The sequence below is a fragment of the Quercus suber genome, unplaced genomic scaffold (genome assembly GCF_002906115.3).
Source record: "Quercus suber isolate HL8 unplaced genomic scaffold, Cork oak 2.0 scaffold_413, whole genome shotgun sequence".
In the NCBI taxonomy this organism is placed as follows: domain Eukaryota; kingdom Viridiplantae; phylum Streptophyta; class Magnoliopsida; order Fagales; family Fagaceae; genus Quercus; species Quercus suber.
Window position 1 is genome coordinate 623,821 of NW_027069864.1, and position 18,574 is coordinate 642,394.

General features: G+C 35.8%; 1 protein-coding gene across 1 annotated transcript; it reads right to left on the reverse strand.

Moving 5' to 3' along the window:
* Positions 1-6,088: 6,088 nt before the first annotated feature.
* LOC112025029 (uncharacterized) lies at positions 6,089-17,009 on the reverse strand. Its single transcript, XM_065761448.1, has 4 exons — positions 16,569-17,009; positions 15,833-16,411; positions 15,488-15,589; positions 6,089-6,280 (listed from the first exon to the last, which is right to left on the reverse strand). The coding sequence occupies exons 1-4, from the start codon at positions 17,007-17,009 to the stop codon at positions 6,089-6,091; spliced, it is 1,314 nt and encodes a 437-aa protein (XP_065617520.1).
* Positions 17,010-18,574: the final 1,565 nt, after the last annotated feature.

Below are 18,574 nucleotides of genomic sequence, written 5' to 3' on the forward strand. Positions count from 1 at the left end.
AAAAGAAAAAGATACATATAATCCTCACTATATCCCTCAAATATCAACACTCCCCTTAACAAAATGGTCCTATACTAACTCTCCCCCTAAGTATGACTACTCTTATATACAAAACTACTTCCCCTTTTTGTCACGAGTGACAAAGGGTAAAAGTGTCAAGTAGACATCTCATTAGTACCGGAAGAGCTAGCATCTCCGACATCATCATCCTTGGAAGCATCATCATCATCACCATCCTCAGCATCAGAAGCCTTTGGAGTAGGTGGAGAAGAAGAGACAAAGCCACCCATGACTGCCTACCGCCGAGCAATACGACCCACACGGGTGTATACCTGACACAACTCATTACTGAGAGTGTCAAGGCGAGCATCCATGCGTCGCAGTTGCGCCATGATGTCTGCAAGAGTCACATCGCTCGTAGAAGAGGAAGAGGTGGATGAGGATAGAGCAAAACGAGAGGGAGGAGTTGCTGACCCAGACTGCCTCGACCTAAACTACGCCTCGCTACGTTTAAAGGTAGCAGCATCTATGGCACACATGTAAGAAAAGTGGTCGGACGCTGGAAAGGGAACAAAAAAGTGGCGTAAGACCCTTATGATAGCCGAAGGGAAGATGAGCTTATCACAGGATGAAAATTCCCTATGAACATCTATGATAGAAAAAATAAAATAAGAAGGAAAATCTATAGTAAGATGCTCAAGAAGGGACAGCAAATAGCGAGCTCAAGGCTCCGTGATAGAGTTATAGTTAGAAAGAGGGTGAAGAACAAAAGTCATGACCATGTTCAAAAACTAAGGACCTTTAGCAAGGTTCGTGTAGTAAGTGAACTATCGCTCACCCTACTCAGAAGGGTGCTCATAAAAAGCAGACTTAAGCTTATCCTTGGACACAGTCCTCAGACGCTCACAACCAGGATAGTTAGGAAACTCTACCCTAGGGACACAAAGCACATCCGCAACAATCTACGGTGTGACAGCAATATGCATACCTCAAACACGAGTGATAAAATAAGGTACTGAATAATCAAATCCATGCATGTTGGAGTAAAACTCCTAGATCAGCACCAATGGACAAGTAATCGAGACGTCACATAGTGACTCCTAACCTCGACTGTGAATGACATCAAGTAGGTCAGTGTCAGCGAAGTCCGCTAGGATGACTTGGCGTTCAGAATGAGTGCCTCACCGAGTTCTCCGAGAAAGCCTTTCGGGCATCCTCATCACGGAACCGAATATGTGATGGAGTAGGATCAGAGGAAGTGGATGCCCTAAAATGAAGAGGGTTCTGGGACGGAGTAGACTTGAAATTAGGTGCCATAGACACAGACTAATGCAAAAAAAGAGAAAGCGAGAGAGAGAGACAATTAGAAAAATCCCAACACAGTTCAAATAGCAAGTATATTGAAAAGAGAGTACATATGCATGGGAAATGCATGAATATGTGACATGCAATATGAAAAGCATCATAGGCTCAGCTCAATCCAATCCTACCAACACACAATCAATTTGCACACATCTAAATGCATGATAATACTGTTATAATGCTTATGTGATGCAATGCATGAGATTTTAAACTCATTTAAATAAAAATCCATCCCAAAATTTCAACAAAAACTCATCAATTTTGAAAAACCCCAAAATTTTTCAAAAAACCCCAAAACCTAGGTTTCAAAACATGAAATGCATGAAAATGAGAGATTAGAAACTCACCAAATGAAAAAAAAAAAAAAAAAAGCTTGGAAAAACATTGAGAAAACCTTGAGGAAGAATTTTGGAGAGAGTAAGAGAGGTTTGGGAGGTGAAAAGAAAAATCTATCGAGAGAGAGAGATTGAGAAAAGTGAGAATCGGATCGTGCTGAACCTTTATATAGAAGGTCAGTAAAGCTCGACAGATAGAGGTGTCGAGAGGTGTCGAGATAGGTGTCAAGAAAAAATGCTTCGACAGATTCAGCTATCGAGAAAGTGTCGAGGAACAATTCAACAGACACGATTAAAGAAGCTCGATCGATCCACCAGCTATTGAGAGGATAGGAGCCTTCTCAATCAATCCACCTAGCTATTGAGAGGTATCGAGATTGTGATAAGAACTAGCTTAAGAGCTCGATAGATAAGCTAGGTGTCGAGGAGCTGTCAAGATTGCTTAAAAACAGTTTTTCAAGAAGGTGAAAACACAAATATGAATGCAATCAAGCATGCAACTCAACCAATGATCCAATCAATATTTTAGACTCTCAAAATCATCTCTCAACAACAATTTTAAGCACATGGATCCCAAAAACACACACATACACTAAACAAGTCTAACCAATTTTATATTTCAAAAACAAGTCAAGACAGTTTAGTAAGCATACATTAACACATGTAAAACCTTGTGATAGCCAAATCACATTATACCTGCACATGTATCAAGAGTAGCAAAGAATATTGCGTATTGTGTGTAAAAAATATCGCAAGATTGCATAAGTGTCAACTAGTTATAATGATTTGAGATATGAGAAAATCACTTTAACTCACACACAATCATAAATGATTGATGGGGACTATCACTTTTGAGGTACATCCTATAACTCCTATATCTCCTAGAATAAAAACTTGCAATCATATTTAAAAGCATTTTGATCTTTTTGCTTTTGATTTTTCTTTGCATATTTTTCTTGTAAGCAAACCATGCATGGGTATATAGAGAGATGGAAAAGAAATACCAAATTATGTTAAGTATTTGACATTCCAATTTTGCTATGTTGAAGCACAAAAATGTCATTCATGATTGGCGGGAAACAGTGGTGAGATGGTTATTTATGCCTTTCTCTTAGGATTTTCTAGTCCTTCTCGTCAAAAAGAGTGATATGAGTGTTAAGTACAAACATGAGCCACAAATCTTGCTTGCATAGTTGTGCATAGAGATGCTTATCTAAGCTACAAAAGATACAAAGTTTAGAAGACTTTGTTTCAATGGTCATCCAAAGTACACAAGTACCAATGTACACAAAACACACACTGCTTTTGTATTTTTCTGATTTTTCAATTTTTTTTTTATGAAAACCAAAATAAACAAAACTGAAAATAAGCAAACAAAACATGTTAAGCAAAGCAAAGCATAAAACTAGACTGACTTAAAATAAAAGCAAAAAACATAAGTTATGCAAAAAAAAAAAAAAAAAACATAAAGAGAGAGAAGAAAATGATAGAATCACTTGGAGCCTTTTTCCTTCCACATCTTAGAAGAACCTTTCCTTTGATTAAACTCTTGAGTGGCTAGCCACTTATAGCAATTAGATCAAGTATGACCGGCTGCTTCACAGTGATGACAGAGATGCTACTTTTTTCGTTTCGGCTTTTGAGAGTTAGCCTTCTTAGCCCTAGGGTTTTTAGCTTCTTTCTTATCCTGCTTAGGGGGTGCTCCTAAGTGTTAGGATTAGTGCCCTTAAATCCTATTGTATGATGCTATGTATGATATTAAGTTTGACATTGTGTATGACATTATGTATGACTTAATATTATGTTTAATAAATTTGTTTTATTATTATCTGAAATAATGGTAACATGAATATTCGAATATTATCACATAGTCCATGAGATGCATAGTATGTGATTTATGTGAAGGGTCACAGAAGATATAAATCACAAGTTCTTTGTAAACTCAGAATTATAGTTCGTAGTCGGTGATGAAATTGGGCATTTCATCTGCGAAGACTATAACATATCAATCATGATGATTTGTCTTGATCATGGAAGTGGTGACTTCTGGTTGATGTGTTAATATGTTTTAAGAGTTAAGGCATATTGAACTAGACCATTGTGAGATTTATTATTCTCCTAAAGACTGTCAAAGGAATAATAAATCTCACGACTTACATTTGCATGAACTCTTAATTCTGAGAGAATAATGGACCTGATCATGAGGTGTAGGTTGCTTTGATATATCAGGAGTGAGATCTAAAGTTATGGTCAAAACCTCAGTATGTTAGGCAGCCACATTTAGTGTTGATGGAACATGTATTCTCAAGATGGAATTCATAGTCTCTTAACGGAGATATAAAGTATTCCCTTGAGATAAGTTTAATGAGTTTGTTATTCAGAGAGTTAGGCCTAACTACTTTAATAAGACTAAAGTATATATTTATGGAATTGGATTTCATAAATATATAATGAATAAAATTAAAGGATTAAACCGGGTACTTAAGGATTAAGATGTAGTAATTTACAAAGTGGCAGTCTACATTAATGACTTTGTATTACTACGAATATTTTATGAAGGGGTTGCATGTATAATAAAGTCTTGGGATATAATTTATAGATAAGACCTAGAGTGCAACTATATTTATATAGTGGTATTAAATATAGTTAATGGTAACTTTGGACTTGTCAAGGGTTGACAGAAAAGCCCAAGGCCCATTGGAGTTAGTGTCTTATTGGTCCTTTTTGGTCCCACTCCAAGCCACACACTTAAACCCAATTAGGAAGGCCCAAAAGGCCAACCCAATTAGATAAATTGGTTAGATACAAAGGGAAAAATGTTCAGATTTTTCAGAGGGTAAGAAACACTATTGTGAAGTGGTGTGTATGTGAGTTTTTGTCACTCACTAGTCATCTCTTTGTTACCAATTGAGAGACCACACATCTTGGGCATTAGTGGAATTGGAGTGAAGATTAAAAGTATTCCCAAGTGCTTCAATCTTTGTTTTTGAAATTTACCGCTTCAAGGTACGATCTCTTGTTCTCAAAATTCTGAAATTTACTTAGTACGTGTTATCAATATCGAATAAAGTAAATCCGTTTAAAACTTATTTTCCACTGCACTCATCTTTAATTTCCATCACTAAGATAGATTTACCTTTGTCTAAGTTCTCACTAGCTAATTTTGTTTTAACATCATTGTTCTCAATTTTAACATTATTAGCAGGAGGAACAAAAACAGTAGTACTAGCAAAAGCAATACTAGAAGAAGAGAAATCATACTTTAAACCTGTTCGATCAGAAGCATATTTCTGAATGCTGAGCATCTCGTCAAGATTCGTACTTGAAGTCCTCTCCAATTGAGCTCTAACTTGAAACAACTCTGCTTCAAGCTTCTTAGTCTTCTCAGCCAAAAAATTATTTTCAAATCTCAGTGCTCCAATAGTCTGATTAGCTTCATCAAACTTTGTGGAAAGCTCCTCACGATCAAGTTCCACATCACTGAGCTTCTTGGTGGCCAGCCTATAAAGTTTCTCATGCTTCTCAGAAAGCTTGTATAGTTTCTCATAGGCTGTATGGATATCATCTTGATCAGCCATCTTCTTGAACTTAGACCCTACCAATTCCTCTTCTTCATCCACATCTTCAACAATCCCCTCAGTAGGATTGACAATGGTAGTGAAGGCATACAAGATTCCGTCAACCTCATTGTCGAAATCATCCTTAGGCTTAGTGTCGCTCAAAGTAGCAGCAAGTGTCTTGCTCTTCCCAATGCTCTTGAGATATGTAGGACACTCCTATTTCATGTGACTGAAGCCTTGACACCCGAAGCACTTAGGTCCTGTGGGAACAGTGTACTGATTGCCATCCCTAGCATCCTTCTTCCCTTTATCTTGGCTCTTGAACTGAGAAGAACTGGATTGCCTATAGTCCTTGTTGAAGCCCTTCTCATTGGCATTCTTCATGAACTTCTTGAATTGCCTTGTAATGTAGGACTTCATCTTAGAATCCTCATCATCTGAAGACTCATTAGTGTCACTGCTCTTGGCCTTCAATGCCATGCTCTTGCCCTTACCCGACTTGCCAATTCTTGTTAAACATAACTCATAGGTTTGTAGATTACCAACCAACTCTATCAAAGGAATCTTGTTAATGTCCTTTGATTCCTCTATCACGGTGATCTTGGCATGGAATCTCTCAAGTAGAGATCTAAGCACCTTTCTTACAATCTTGGGTTCAGGAATGGTTTCCCCAATATTAAAAGCTGAGTTTACTGTGTCCTTGAGCATGACATAGAACTCATCAAACAACTCATCCTCCTCCATCTTGATTTCTTCAAAGCTTGTAGTGAGCCTCTAAAGTTTTGAATCTTTGATAGCCTTGGTTCCTTCATAGGTTGTCTAGAGAATGGTCTATGCCTCCTTAGCAGTTTCAGTAGAAGATATTTTCTTGAACTCCTCATTAGTAACTGCACTGAATAAAACATTCATTACCCTGCTGTTGAAGTTTGTCGTCTTGATCTTAGCTTCATCCCAATCAACCGGTGCCTCCTTCGGCTTGGTCCAGCCTATCTTAACAGCCTGCCACACCTTCTCATCTAGAGACTGCAAGAAAGCTCTTATGCATACTTACCAGTATGCATAATTAGTACCATCAAATAAAGGAGGTAATATTAATGACTGTCCTCTATCCATGACAAACAGGGGTCAATGGATCAACACAACAAAGATTAACCTTAATCAGAGTGTTCCTGCTCTGATACCACTTGATAGGCCAAGAATGTATTGACCCATTTCTGATTAATTAATTGATTAATTAGCCAAGTTTATTAATTAATCAAATTAACATGCAAAGCGCATGGTAACATAAACAAATCACCAATTAAACTAAGTGCAGCAAAAATTAAATTAACATGGTGATTTATTTATAAATGGGGAAAACTAACACGACAAAAACTCCACCGGGTGATTTTAAGGTCACCACTCCCGAGAATCCATTATTATCAAAACAAGTGGTTACAAGTAAAGGAATCTCAGTACCTTCTACCAACCTACAGTTGAACCCTTACCCCAATACCCAATTGGACTTGTTCTATACTGACAATCTCTCCTTTTAATGCACGGCTCCCAGTACGTGACTAACCAATTGCGCGAATCCCTGTACGCAACTTCAATCACCAACTAGAGAAGGTTGTTCGTTGTAAAATTCTTCAGCTCATCTAGACGATAAAGATCAAGAAGATGCTTGGTTACAAAACCCTACGATGCACAAACACAACAACTTCTACAAAAGAACAATGAACTAGGGCAAATTTTGTCTTCCCGTCACAATTTGCTTGAACAAACTTTGCTAAACACTTGTGCAACTTGTGCCACATTTGACGGCCCTTAAAATAATCATTTTATATGTCTAGGGTTGTGAGAAAAAAAATCACAAACATACAATCACAAATTGAATGAAAAACAGAACAAAAAATCTAAATTTCATAAACCTCAACAGATAGCCATTTGTCGAGCAACTGTCGAGTCACGGGGCTAGAACAATTCTTTAAGCTCAATAGATACTAGCTGTCGAGCTTTAATGAACTTGCACTTTTTAGCTTGAATCTTGGACAGACTTGCATAGATTTAACACTTGATCTTGAAACAAGATTTCTTGAAGTATTAAACACATCCTAGATCTACCCAAATATAAGTAAAGTACGTTTTGTCAAAGGATTAACCAATTACATAAAATAGTGACATATGTTCCTAACAAGTGAATCACATATGTTCTAACACAGTCTCCTCATCTCCATTCTCCACTGTGGCTTAGCCACTATGTAGTTCTATCTTTGATAACCTTAACCCCCTTTTTTTTTTGGTTTTATTTTAAGGTCATTAAATGTTTCTTGTTGATTCCATTTTTTTTTTTTTATGGTTATTTTCTTGTAATTTCAGGGGTAATTTAAGAGATTCAGCCTTAGCCTAGTAAAAGACTAAATCTCAAAGGCTTAAAGAGTTCCTGGGTATTTTCTCATACTATTTATATATTTTTTGACTTCACTAATGTTTGATTTTTTTTTCTTTTCTGTTTGATTTTGTTTTGAGGGTTATTTTTTATTTTGTTTTCAATTCACCATGTTTTGCCGAACTTTCATGTTTGTGTTTGATTTTTATTTATTTTTATTTTTTAAAGGTTCACTTATGTTGTTTGCTGTTTGATTTTGTTTTTAGGGTTCAAAGATTGTAAATTTATTTTTTGATCATCCTGTTGTGATTTTAGTTTATTATATATATATATATATATATTGTACGTTTTTAGACCCCTTTAAACACAAGTTGTTTAACCTAGTTATTCAGCCAAGTCATGACTTAAATAAATTATTCAGATCTAGGTCAACACAAGTAAATCATATCATGTAAATAATACGGAAATATAAATAACACACAATATGATAACTCTGAAAAACCAAACCAGTAAAAAACCTAGGGAGGATTTAACCTAGTTATCCTCAACGTAAAACAGATTCACTATGAAATAATTGAAGTTTATACAATAAGACTTAAAATACTAACATCCTATTGCTACCCTCGAGTAGAAAACTTACTACCACAACCACGTGACAGCTCCGAGTCCACAAACTACTTCTTTCCTTGATCCACTACAACCACAAGTACTCCCACTTGTGACTTTGAGACTCCACTCAAAGGTTTCAGATCTTCTTTAAGTTCTTTATTCAACAACTGAAGTGATCACCAAGTTCTTGACATTAATCTTGATCTCGATAACCCTAAGTGTATATGGAGGTAAACACCTCTACATCTCGTACGAGATTCAACACAAAGCACATCAAAGACTTCTAAAACGTAGCTAGGGTTTTTCTTTTTATACTAGGAGTAAAACATAAAACCCTACATGTCACATGGGCTTGGGCTTAATTGGAAATTTTGCAGAAAAAACAATCTGCATGAGGTTCGATCGATCGAGTCTAATTTTCGATCAATCAAGCCTTGCAGATTTAGTCCAATAAATTCTGCAATCACTCGATTCCAATTTTACAAATAAACACACTTTAAGCAGCCTAAATCTAGACTCTAAGTTTTGATCATGGTTTGTCAACACATTACAAATTAAAGTTCTAATACATTTAGTTCCTAAAGTCTTAGAACCTAACATATATATATATATATATTAAAGGTTCACCCATGTTGTTTGTTGTTTGATTTTGTTTCTAGGGTTCAAAGATTGTAAATTTATTTGTTGATCATCCTATTGATTGACTATATTGTTGTGATTTTTAGTTTATTATATCATGCTATTGATTGATTATACTATTGTGATTTTAGTTTATGATATCATGCTATTATGGTTTTAGTTGATTATCTTGTTGTTGTGATTTTAGCAATGAGAAAGCTAGTATAGTTTTTGTTTACTAATATGTTATTAAAATTAGTGTATAACTGCGTGTATTAGTTAAAGGTTGCTTGCTTAATTTAGTTGTTGTTGGTTCCTTAATTACTAAGTATATGTGATTGTTATTTATATTGATGTAATTAGATCATGGCTGCTCGTGCTTCTTCTTCTACCCTTCCTACTGAGCCTACTCCTAATCCATGTACTGAGGCAAATTAACCAAACACACATTCTCCCATTCCACCATCAGATGCTGCACCCCGTCAAACACAAACACAAACTCAACAAGCTACTATTAATGGTGGTAAAGAGCCTTCTAAGATATGGGATCATTTTTCTAAAATAGAGGGTTATGACCTCCTTTACCCTAAGTCACAATGCAACTATTGCCAAAGGTGTTATAATTGTCACCCAAAAAGAAATGGAACCTCTGCCATGTGGTCCCATATAAAATCTAGTTGTAAGAAGTACCCCTATAGGCGTGATAAAGGCCAAACCACTTTGAGTTACCAAAGTAAAGTAAAAAAAAAAAAAAAAAAAAAAGGGAGGGAGAGGGTATTAATGAGTTAGTGTTGAGGAAGTTTAGTGTAGAAAGACTAAGGATGGCCTTGGCTAGGATGACTATAGTTGATGAACTACCTTTTAGGTTTGTTGAGCATGGTGGGTTCATTGATTTTATGGCAGAGGTAGAGCCTAGGTTTGAAGTTCCCTCTTGTGTTACTGTTGCAAGGGATTGTCTTAGACTTTACATTAGGGAGAAGGAGAGTTTGAGAAAGGTTTTAATGGCTAATCAAAGAGTGTGTTTGACAACTGATACTTGGACTTCAATCCAAAACCTTAATTACCTTTGTTTGACTACACATTATATTGATGTTGATTGAGTTTATAATAAAAGATTTTGAATTTCTGCCTAGTACATGATCATAAGGGTGAGACCATTGGTAGGGTGGTTGAGTCTTGTTTGCTTCAATAGGGAATAGATCATATTTTTACAATTATTTTTGATAATGCAAGCTCAAATGATGTGGCCATAGACTATCTTAGGAGGAAAACAAAGGATAGAGTGGGTAGCCTCTTGGGTTGTGAGTTCCTTCATATGCATTGTTTTGCCCATATTTTGAATTTGATTGTGTATGATGGGCTAAAAGACCTTAATGAGTCAATTGTTAATGTTCGTAATGTAGTGAGGTATGTGAAATCCTCTCCTAATAGATTTGATAAGTTTTAAGGCATGTGTTGAAAAAGAAAAAATTCAAATCAAAAGTTTGTTGTGCCTTGATGTGTCTACTAGGTGGAATTCAATTTACTTAATGTTAGAAAATGCAAAAAAGTTTGTGGCTGCATTTGAAAGGATTGAAGATGATGATGGGCATTTCCTTCATTATTTTGAGGATCCATCTAATGGCCCTCCTCGGTTTTTAGATTGGGAAAATGTAAGACTTTTTACAAAGTTTCTTGGTATGTTATATGAGACAACTTTAAGATTTTTTGGTTCTTTGTTTGTGACTACTAATGTGTATTTCCATGAGCTTATTAATCTTCAAGACCAATTAAATCAATTGTGTAATGGCAGGGGCGATCCTTTGTTAAAGGGTATGACACAAAGAATGAAATTGAAGTATGATAAGTATTGGGGAACTGTTGATAGGATAAATTTGATGTTGTTTGGGGCTATTGTGGTTGATCCTAGATATAAATTGTAATATGTGAAGTTTTGGTTTAAGCAATGGTATGACAAGAAGAAGGCTAATAAGTTAGGATAGATAGTTAGGGAAGCTTTGAATAGATTGTATAAGCACTATAGTGGAGCAATGGGGACCCTATGTGGTGCTAGTGCTAGTAGGACTAGTGAGTCTGGTAGTAGTGATGTTGCTAGTATGTCCTCCATGCTAAGTGGCTTTGGTAGTGTAGAAGAGAGGATAAAGAGGTACAATAACATATACAAACAACAATTAGCAGATGAGGATAATGTAGAATGCAAATCTAAATTGAATTGATACTTGTTAGAAGCTAGTGTAGATCCGGAGACAGAAGGCTTTTGTTAAGTTATGATTTTTCTCATGACATTTATGTTGGCTTATTTCATGACAAAAAGGTGTTGTAATTTCATTAATTTATTTCCTTTTATTTTTGTGGGATTTATTTGTATTGGACTTAGTATTAAGTGGTGGAGATTTGATCAAGACAGCTAAAAGTCACATGAGGAGCACATGCCAGAAGCCAAAGAGTCAAGTGCCAGCTATGGAAGTTGAAGAGTCATGTGCTAGCTGTGCCAGCTATATCTCGCGACTCAGGTGACCCACAAATTTTCCCTCTTAGCAAAATGTGACTTTTTGTATTCCCTCTCCACTTATACTATATATACCCTCATTACCCACAGAAATGAAAGGAGCCTATTAAGAGAAAAATCCTAAGAGAGGTTTCCACAACACACCCACCTTGTTAGAGAGAAAGCTACTCAATCTTAGAGAGAAATCTTTGTAGTCTCTTCTCCTTCCCTCTCTCATTGTTATACCCATTGAGAGGATATTTGTACCCAAACACTACCCAAACCCATTCAAAGTATTGAGAGTTTTTAGAGCTTGAGAAGCATTGGAAGATGCCAAGGATGGCAGATGCAATATAGAGCTTATTGCGGAATCTGGAAAGCTAGAAGAAGAAGATTCGGCATAACCTGTTGAGCAAGAAGCTTGGAGGGCTTAGGTCATTGGGTAGATTAGGCTTGGAGGGTCTATTGCTTTCAGTATCCCAACTATTTTCTAGTGGATTTTATCACCGTTGGAGGGCGGCGGAGAGTTTTACGAGCTTCGGTTTCCTCTTCGATAACACTTGGTGTTTCTGTGTTTTGCATCTCTCTTCCTTTACTCTTACCTTATATTGCTGCTGTGTTTGTGATTATATTCTGTTTAAAGTCGTTTGCCAAATTGGGTATTGCATATATTTCATATTCCATACATATATTATTTGAATATAAGCTTGTATTGGATATTTGTTTTTAGGGGTCTAAACATTCACAAGTGTTTTATACACTAAGTGAGTTTTCAGCTTTGATATTCTTGATTGGTGGAGGGTGAATTCTTTAAGATATAGGATCCTTTCTCAAGTTGCCCATGATGTTTTGGCAATTCTCATCTCTACTGTTGCATCAGAATCTGCATTTAGCACAAGGGATCATTATTTGGATCTTTTTTGTAGCTCATTGTCTTCCAATACTGTCGAAGGTTTGATTTGTACACAAAATTGGTTCAGGTTCAAGGATTCAACTTAACCAATTAACCTACGAGAGGCAATGGATGAAGTGGAAAACTATGAACTTGAATTGGGTAATGTGTTTATGTTCTTTTCTAATTTTTTATGCCTTTGTTATTTATAAATTCTCTTGTATTTTATCTTTTATTTATTTATTTGTGAGTTATTATTTATATACAATTTTTCCCTTTTAGAGCTTCCACCAAAACCCATTATGGGTACAGATTATATTTTAGATTGATTTGGAAGGTGGGTTGTTTTTTGGACTTAGCTACCTAAGGTAACTTAAAAATTTTATGTAATTTGCTTATATTTGTTGGCTGTTATCTGTAATAGTGTTAATTGTCATGTATTGCTTTCTACTTTTTACTTATCGTTATTTTTTGGGAATTGGCACTGTAGGGATGGAGTTTTTTGTATATGATGACTTGGAGTTGGAGTTGTTGGTTGGTTGATTGTAGAATTTTTTTGTGTGGATATTTTTGTAAGGTTGAAATTTATCAACCATCTTGTTGGCTTTAATACGTACCAATTTGCTTGTAATTTAGCACTTAGTAACCCTGTATTTAGGTGAGATTCATGTAAGGGTAGTGTGTGAAGAGAGTGAAGAATTGCTCAACTTTGTGCAAAGAAGTAGGGACTTGCGGTTAGGACTTGCGATTGACTCGCGGCTTGCAACCCGCCAAATGCTACACACATGAGAAGCATGCGAGGAGGTGAAGGGTCACGCTAGCTGTTGTACTACAAGACAAAAGTCCCAGGCTAACCAGACCATTATCTTGCGAATTGAACTAGCGACTTAGACCAGTCGCGAGGCCAAGCCGTCAACCAGCCCTGTTTGGGAAAAACTGACTCTTCGTATTCCAAACACACACCACTATATATAGACCCTTATACCCATGAAATGTAAAGAGCTTCCAGAGAGAATTTTGTGAGAGAAACCTTAGAGAAAAACAAGATTTTCTCATCCCCAATCTTCACTAAGAGACTCTTCAAATTTCCCTACTCTCTTTCTCTCCATTAATACATCCTTGAGAGGTCATTGACCAAATCATTTTCTCATCACACCCATGTCTGTGAGAAGGCTCATTTGGTGCTAAGGGAAGCAGTTTGGAAGGGACTAATGGTTATTGGTTGATGCTATGAGTTATAGCGGAATCTAGTAAGTTAGAAAAAAAAAAAAGGTTCGGCGCAACCTCGTTGAAGCAAGAAGCTTGGAAGGCTTAGGTACCTGGGTAGATTAGGCTTAGAGAGTCTATTGTTGTTCATGTATCCCAACTACATTTTCTAGTGGATTATTGACCGCTTGAAGGGCGGCGGAGAGGTTTTACGCCGAGGGCTTCAATTTCCTCTTCGATAACACATCGCGTATTGTCCTTGTGTTTGCATCTCTCTTCTTTTATCTCTGCCATTTATTTTCTATTGTGGATGTGATTATAATTGGCTTAGATTGTTTATCAATTCTTGTTTGGTTTATATTCATATTCCGCATATTAATTGTTTGAAAATAAGCTTGAATTGATAATTTGTAATTTGGGATCTACATTCTGTGTTTATTAATTCTATTTATCAATAAGCTTGAATTGTTTATCAATTCTGTGTTTGGCTTATATTCATATTCATGGATGTGATTTTACACACATATTGAACATTCAATTTTGTTGACTTAATCATGGAGAGGACCAAATTAGGAGTGTTTGGGTGCTTGGGCTACTAGTGGGTGCTATCTTCATGCTTCTGTTACTACTCTTTCCTTTATTTTTGTTTACTAGATGCACACATGACAACACAAGCACTAAACACACACTTGAAAATTATTAGACTACTAGTCTTAGTAGACTAGGCTACCTCCATTTTTTGTGAAAAATATGCAGTTGTGTAGTGTACCAACTATATAATTTGGTCCTACATCCATTATGTATATTTGTATAGTGCTTCTCAAGCACTACTTGACTACTTTGTAATGTTGCACTACTACTCCTCCCTATGGCTATGCTACTGCTTATATTTGATGTTATTACTATGCTAGAAATATTAATGTTAATGTTGCTACCATGCTAGAATTCTCCTGTTATGCTTGAAGCTTGATACATTATAATTGTGTGTTTGATTTGGAATGTTGTAACAAGTTTAGATTTATTAATATGTGTTAATGTGTTTAATAAACACATGTTTAATTTGACAAGTTGAGATTAAAGTCATATTATGGCTGAGACTTGATACTTTACAATTGATAGGCCAAGAATGTATTGACCCCTTGTGATATATTAATTGATTAATTAGTCAAGTTTATTAATTAATCAAATTAACATGCAAGATGCATGATAGCACAAACAAATCACCAATTTAATTGTAGAGTTTTTCAGTTCATCACACGTTGAAGATCATGAAGTTGCTTGGTCATAAAACTCTATAGTGTACAAACACAGCAGCTTCTTCAAAAGAAAGAAGAACTAGGGCAAATTAGGTTTCCTTTTACACTTATGGAATTGTTCTCTTAAGCAACTTATGTCACCTTTTACGGCCCTTAAAATAATCCTTATATATGTTTAGGGCTGTGAGAAAAGAAAGTCCAAACATACATTCATGGATTGGATGAATATCTGAACTGAAAATCTGAACTTCATAAATCTCGACAGATACCCTAGCTGTCGAGCAGTTGTCAAGCCTCAGGCTAAAACAGCTATTTTAAACCTCGATAGATACTAGCTGTCGAGCTTTAATGAACAGTACTTCTTCACTTGATTCTTGGATAGACTTGCATGGTTTTAACACTTGAACTTGAAACCTTGTTTCTTGAAGTATTAAACACATCCTAGATCTACCGAATTACAAGTAAAATGTGTTTTGTTAAAGAATTAGTCAATTACATAAAATGATGACATATGTTTTTAACATTGAATCACATATGTCCTAACAACAATTGTGTATTTGATTTGAAATGTTGTGAGTCTTGTGATAAGTTGAGATTTTTAGTCTTATTGTGGTTGAAACTTGATAAAGAAAAGATCAATTAAAAAGAAGTCAAAATAGGCTCAAATTGCTATTTTTAGAGGCCCAAAAGCCCAAAACTTAGAATAATAATTTTTAAAAGCCCAGCCCACATAACCTTACGAACCGCACTAAGCCGCTAAAATTAACTACACCTTGTATAGACCGGTTCTTACCTTCCAAAAGTGAGGTGCAGTCAAGCATAGGGTGAAACTGCACCTTATAGGCATGGTGCCAAAAACCTCTCCAAAACCAACTGCACCGAACTGTGTACATCCCTGGTCGTATACAGATGATGTGGAACAAATAAGATATCATACTAAATTGCATTAAAAAAACTAATAAATTAACTGCAAAAGATAAGATACGTTTAACAACACGCAGCGTCATAGTTCAAATCTTCATATTCATTTCACACATTCGTACAAAGGAAAGCAACATAAAAGATTGACTGGCCATTACGCCAGATTTGCAACTTCTTGGGATGTACGATTTGCCGGATTTGCAGGTTCGTGGGTTACCTCCTTGTAAAGTAGACGTTGTCGTGGCTTACACCAAAAGAAGGTAGATCGGCCTATATCAACAAATAGGCGCCGCTTCAGAAGCACGTATAAGATTGGCGCACAAGCAAATAAACCAATGACAACAAATGTCACTGGCAATTCCTTCTGATTAAGATTGTTCAACCAAAATGATGTAAAAAATGCAACCATCATGGCGGCAATTGAGATACAAAGTGTGGCGACTCCAATCAACAACCTAACAGGTAACCAAACAAGAAAGTCTTTGTAGGAATAACACGAGGTAAGGATAGATAAGAACATTACTAAGGATGTTGAGGAGGAGAATAATGCTATTGCACTTGAAACTGAGAAGATCCGAAAAAGGTTAGGACTATCCTTTGGTTCATTAGCTATTTCGCCACTAAACATTATAGACGCAATTAGTGTAGCAACTACCATAGAATAATTAGACGTGTCTTTCATCCACTTCTCTCCCTTCTTCCTTAACTCCTCGTGTGTCCTCTCAAATAAAACATACGGTGTTTCCCCATTTCCATTTTTCATTTCTTTGAACGCGGGTGGTACAACCTTTTCCACCTTCTTCCATTACAAATCATAGGGAATATCACATGAGAGACTTGTTAGTCCAAAAACGCTCAGAGTTTTAGGAAGAAATTAAATATACGTGGAAAACAGGATTGAACATTCTACGAAATGGTTTAGCACTTACAACTCAAAGCATATGAATATGTACCTTGAACCATAATATTTCTCGTTGCATTTGAAGAGCTGCTCCTGTTATAGCATTCAACTTCTCTTTAGGTGCCAATCCTGCAGCTAAATGCAAAATGTTGCCTGTATCTTCAATTTTTGTATTTATTATTAGATCTCCAATTGAGCCTATCTCATTAAGTAAATTGAATATGCTTTCATGGCGGTTCTCGACAGCAATATGAAATATGCTTTTTTTGCTAGTACTTCTTGTTTTCCATAATAGATCAAAGTCAAAACGAATAAGCTTGATCAAGTACTCAATGTTGCCTGCTTCTGCTGCATCAAATAGAACTTGTGAAATCTCAACATCACCTTTGTAAGCCTGAAGACATTTTTCAAGCAGTTTTTTGGCTTGAGATTGCTTTGAGTTTTCCTGTTTGAACTTTAGCCCTGGAATTGACAGTGAAAAATAAAGTAACATACCTCAGTGGAAAATAATTTATTAAAAAGAATCGAGTAGACTTAAGAGTATAAAGAGTAAATGTGCTACTAACAGCTATTCTCTAAGCTTATTGTAATGGCATAATTATTCTCTCAGCTTATTGTTTCTGACTCTCGTTAAGTCTTAAGTCCTTAGGACCAAACTGAAGGTGAAGTCGTCAGCAATTAATGTAAAGATCCCTAGTCACAAATGAGAGGCCTCCTCCTCGTAATTAGACCTAACTATAGATTTATACACCACGGTGTGAGGAGAATGTACTAAATGGAAAAATTGCAGATTTGGGGCATTAATGGTTTGACAAAGTCTCCCGACCTACCACACCAGTTACAAAGTCTTGCATAGAAAAAAAATAAGAAAGAAACTCTTCAACAACTATAAGACTCACAATTTGAAATTAAAAAACGAATAGAGAGTGACTGGTAAGCTATGAAACACACATACAAGCACGGGTAGGACAAGATAATTTTTTAAAAATTAGAATATAGGTACAATGCGGATACATATATTAATCAATTAATTAATATATTTCTATTTTGATTTTTATTTTTATTTTTAAATATATTTTTTATATAATATTTTATATATATATATATATATATATCAATTTAAGAGCAATAAAAAAAAATGAATTTATAACTAATATATAATGTTTAAATATTAAAATACAATCAGAAGAATAAGAGCTAAAAGAATAAATCAAAGATGACAAGATAATTATTCAAGATTAAAACTAAAAATAAATAAAAAATAGGTGTCACTTCCATGTCTCAGCAGTTTTCCATAATTTTCCAATAAAAATGAAACATTGACCAGGACACAGGTGCAAAAGTGTCCCATTTGTATTCCTTGCGACACAAGTACATCACCTAAAATGAAGTACATGTGCTTTGAAAGTTCAATATGGGTATGAAACACCCTTGAACGTTTAGACCACCAGAAACAAAATACCAATTCAAGCTTTATATCAAACAATCAATGTGCAGAATATGATAACGAGCTTATAACAGAATTGATAAAACAATCTAAGCCAAATATAAACACATCCACATCAGTAAATATAAGGTAAAGATAAAGGAAAGAGAGATGCAAACACACAGACAACACACAATGTGTTATCGAAGAGGAAACCGAAGTCCTCGGCGTAAAACCTCTCCGCCGCCCTCCAAGCGGTGATAAAATCCACTAAAGAATATAGTTGGGATACATGAACAGCAGAAGACCCTCCAAGCCTAATCTACCCAAGTACCTAAGCCCTCCAAACTTCTTGCTCCAACGAGGTTACGCCGAACCTATTTCTTCTTTAGCTTCCCGGATTCCGCTACTTGACCATAGCATCAACCAATGTATATTGGTTCCTTTCCAAACTGCTTCCCAAAGCACCAAATGGACCTTCTCACAGACGTGGGTGTGGTGAGACAAGGGTTTGGTAAATGACCTCTCAAGGGTATGACAATGGAGAGGAAGAGAGTAGAGGAATTTGTAGAGTCTCTTTAGATGAAGATTGGGGATGAATCAATCTTGTATTTCTCTAGGGTTTTCTCTCA

What these genes read in the sequence shown, in the direction of transcription:
- LOC112025029 (XM_065761448.1), bottom strand. Translation starts at nt 17,009, where the DNA reads ATGTTACTTTATTTTTCACTGTCAATTCCAGGGCTAAAGTTCAAACAG. An exon ending in GAGAAATATTATGGTTCAAG is followed by an intron (nt 16,412 to 16,568) that starts GTACATATTCAT and finishes TAATGGAAGAAG; the next exon opens with GTGGAAAAGGTTGTACCACC. An exon ending in CTGCACCTCACTTTTGGAAG is followed by an intron (nt 6,281 to 15,487) that starts GTAAGAACCGGT and finishes GCTTTCTTGCAG; the next exon opens with TCTCTAGATGAGAAGGTGTG.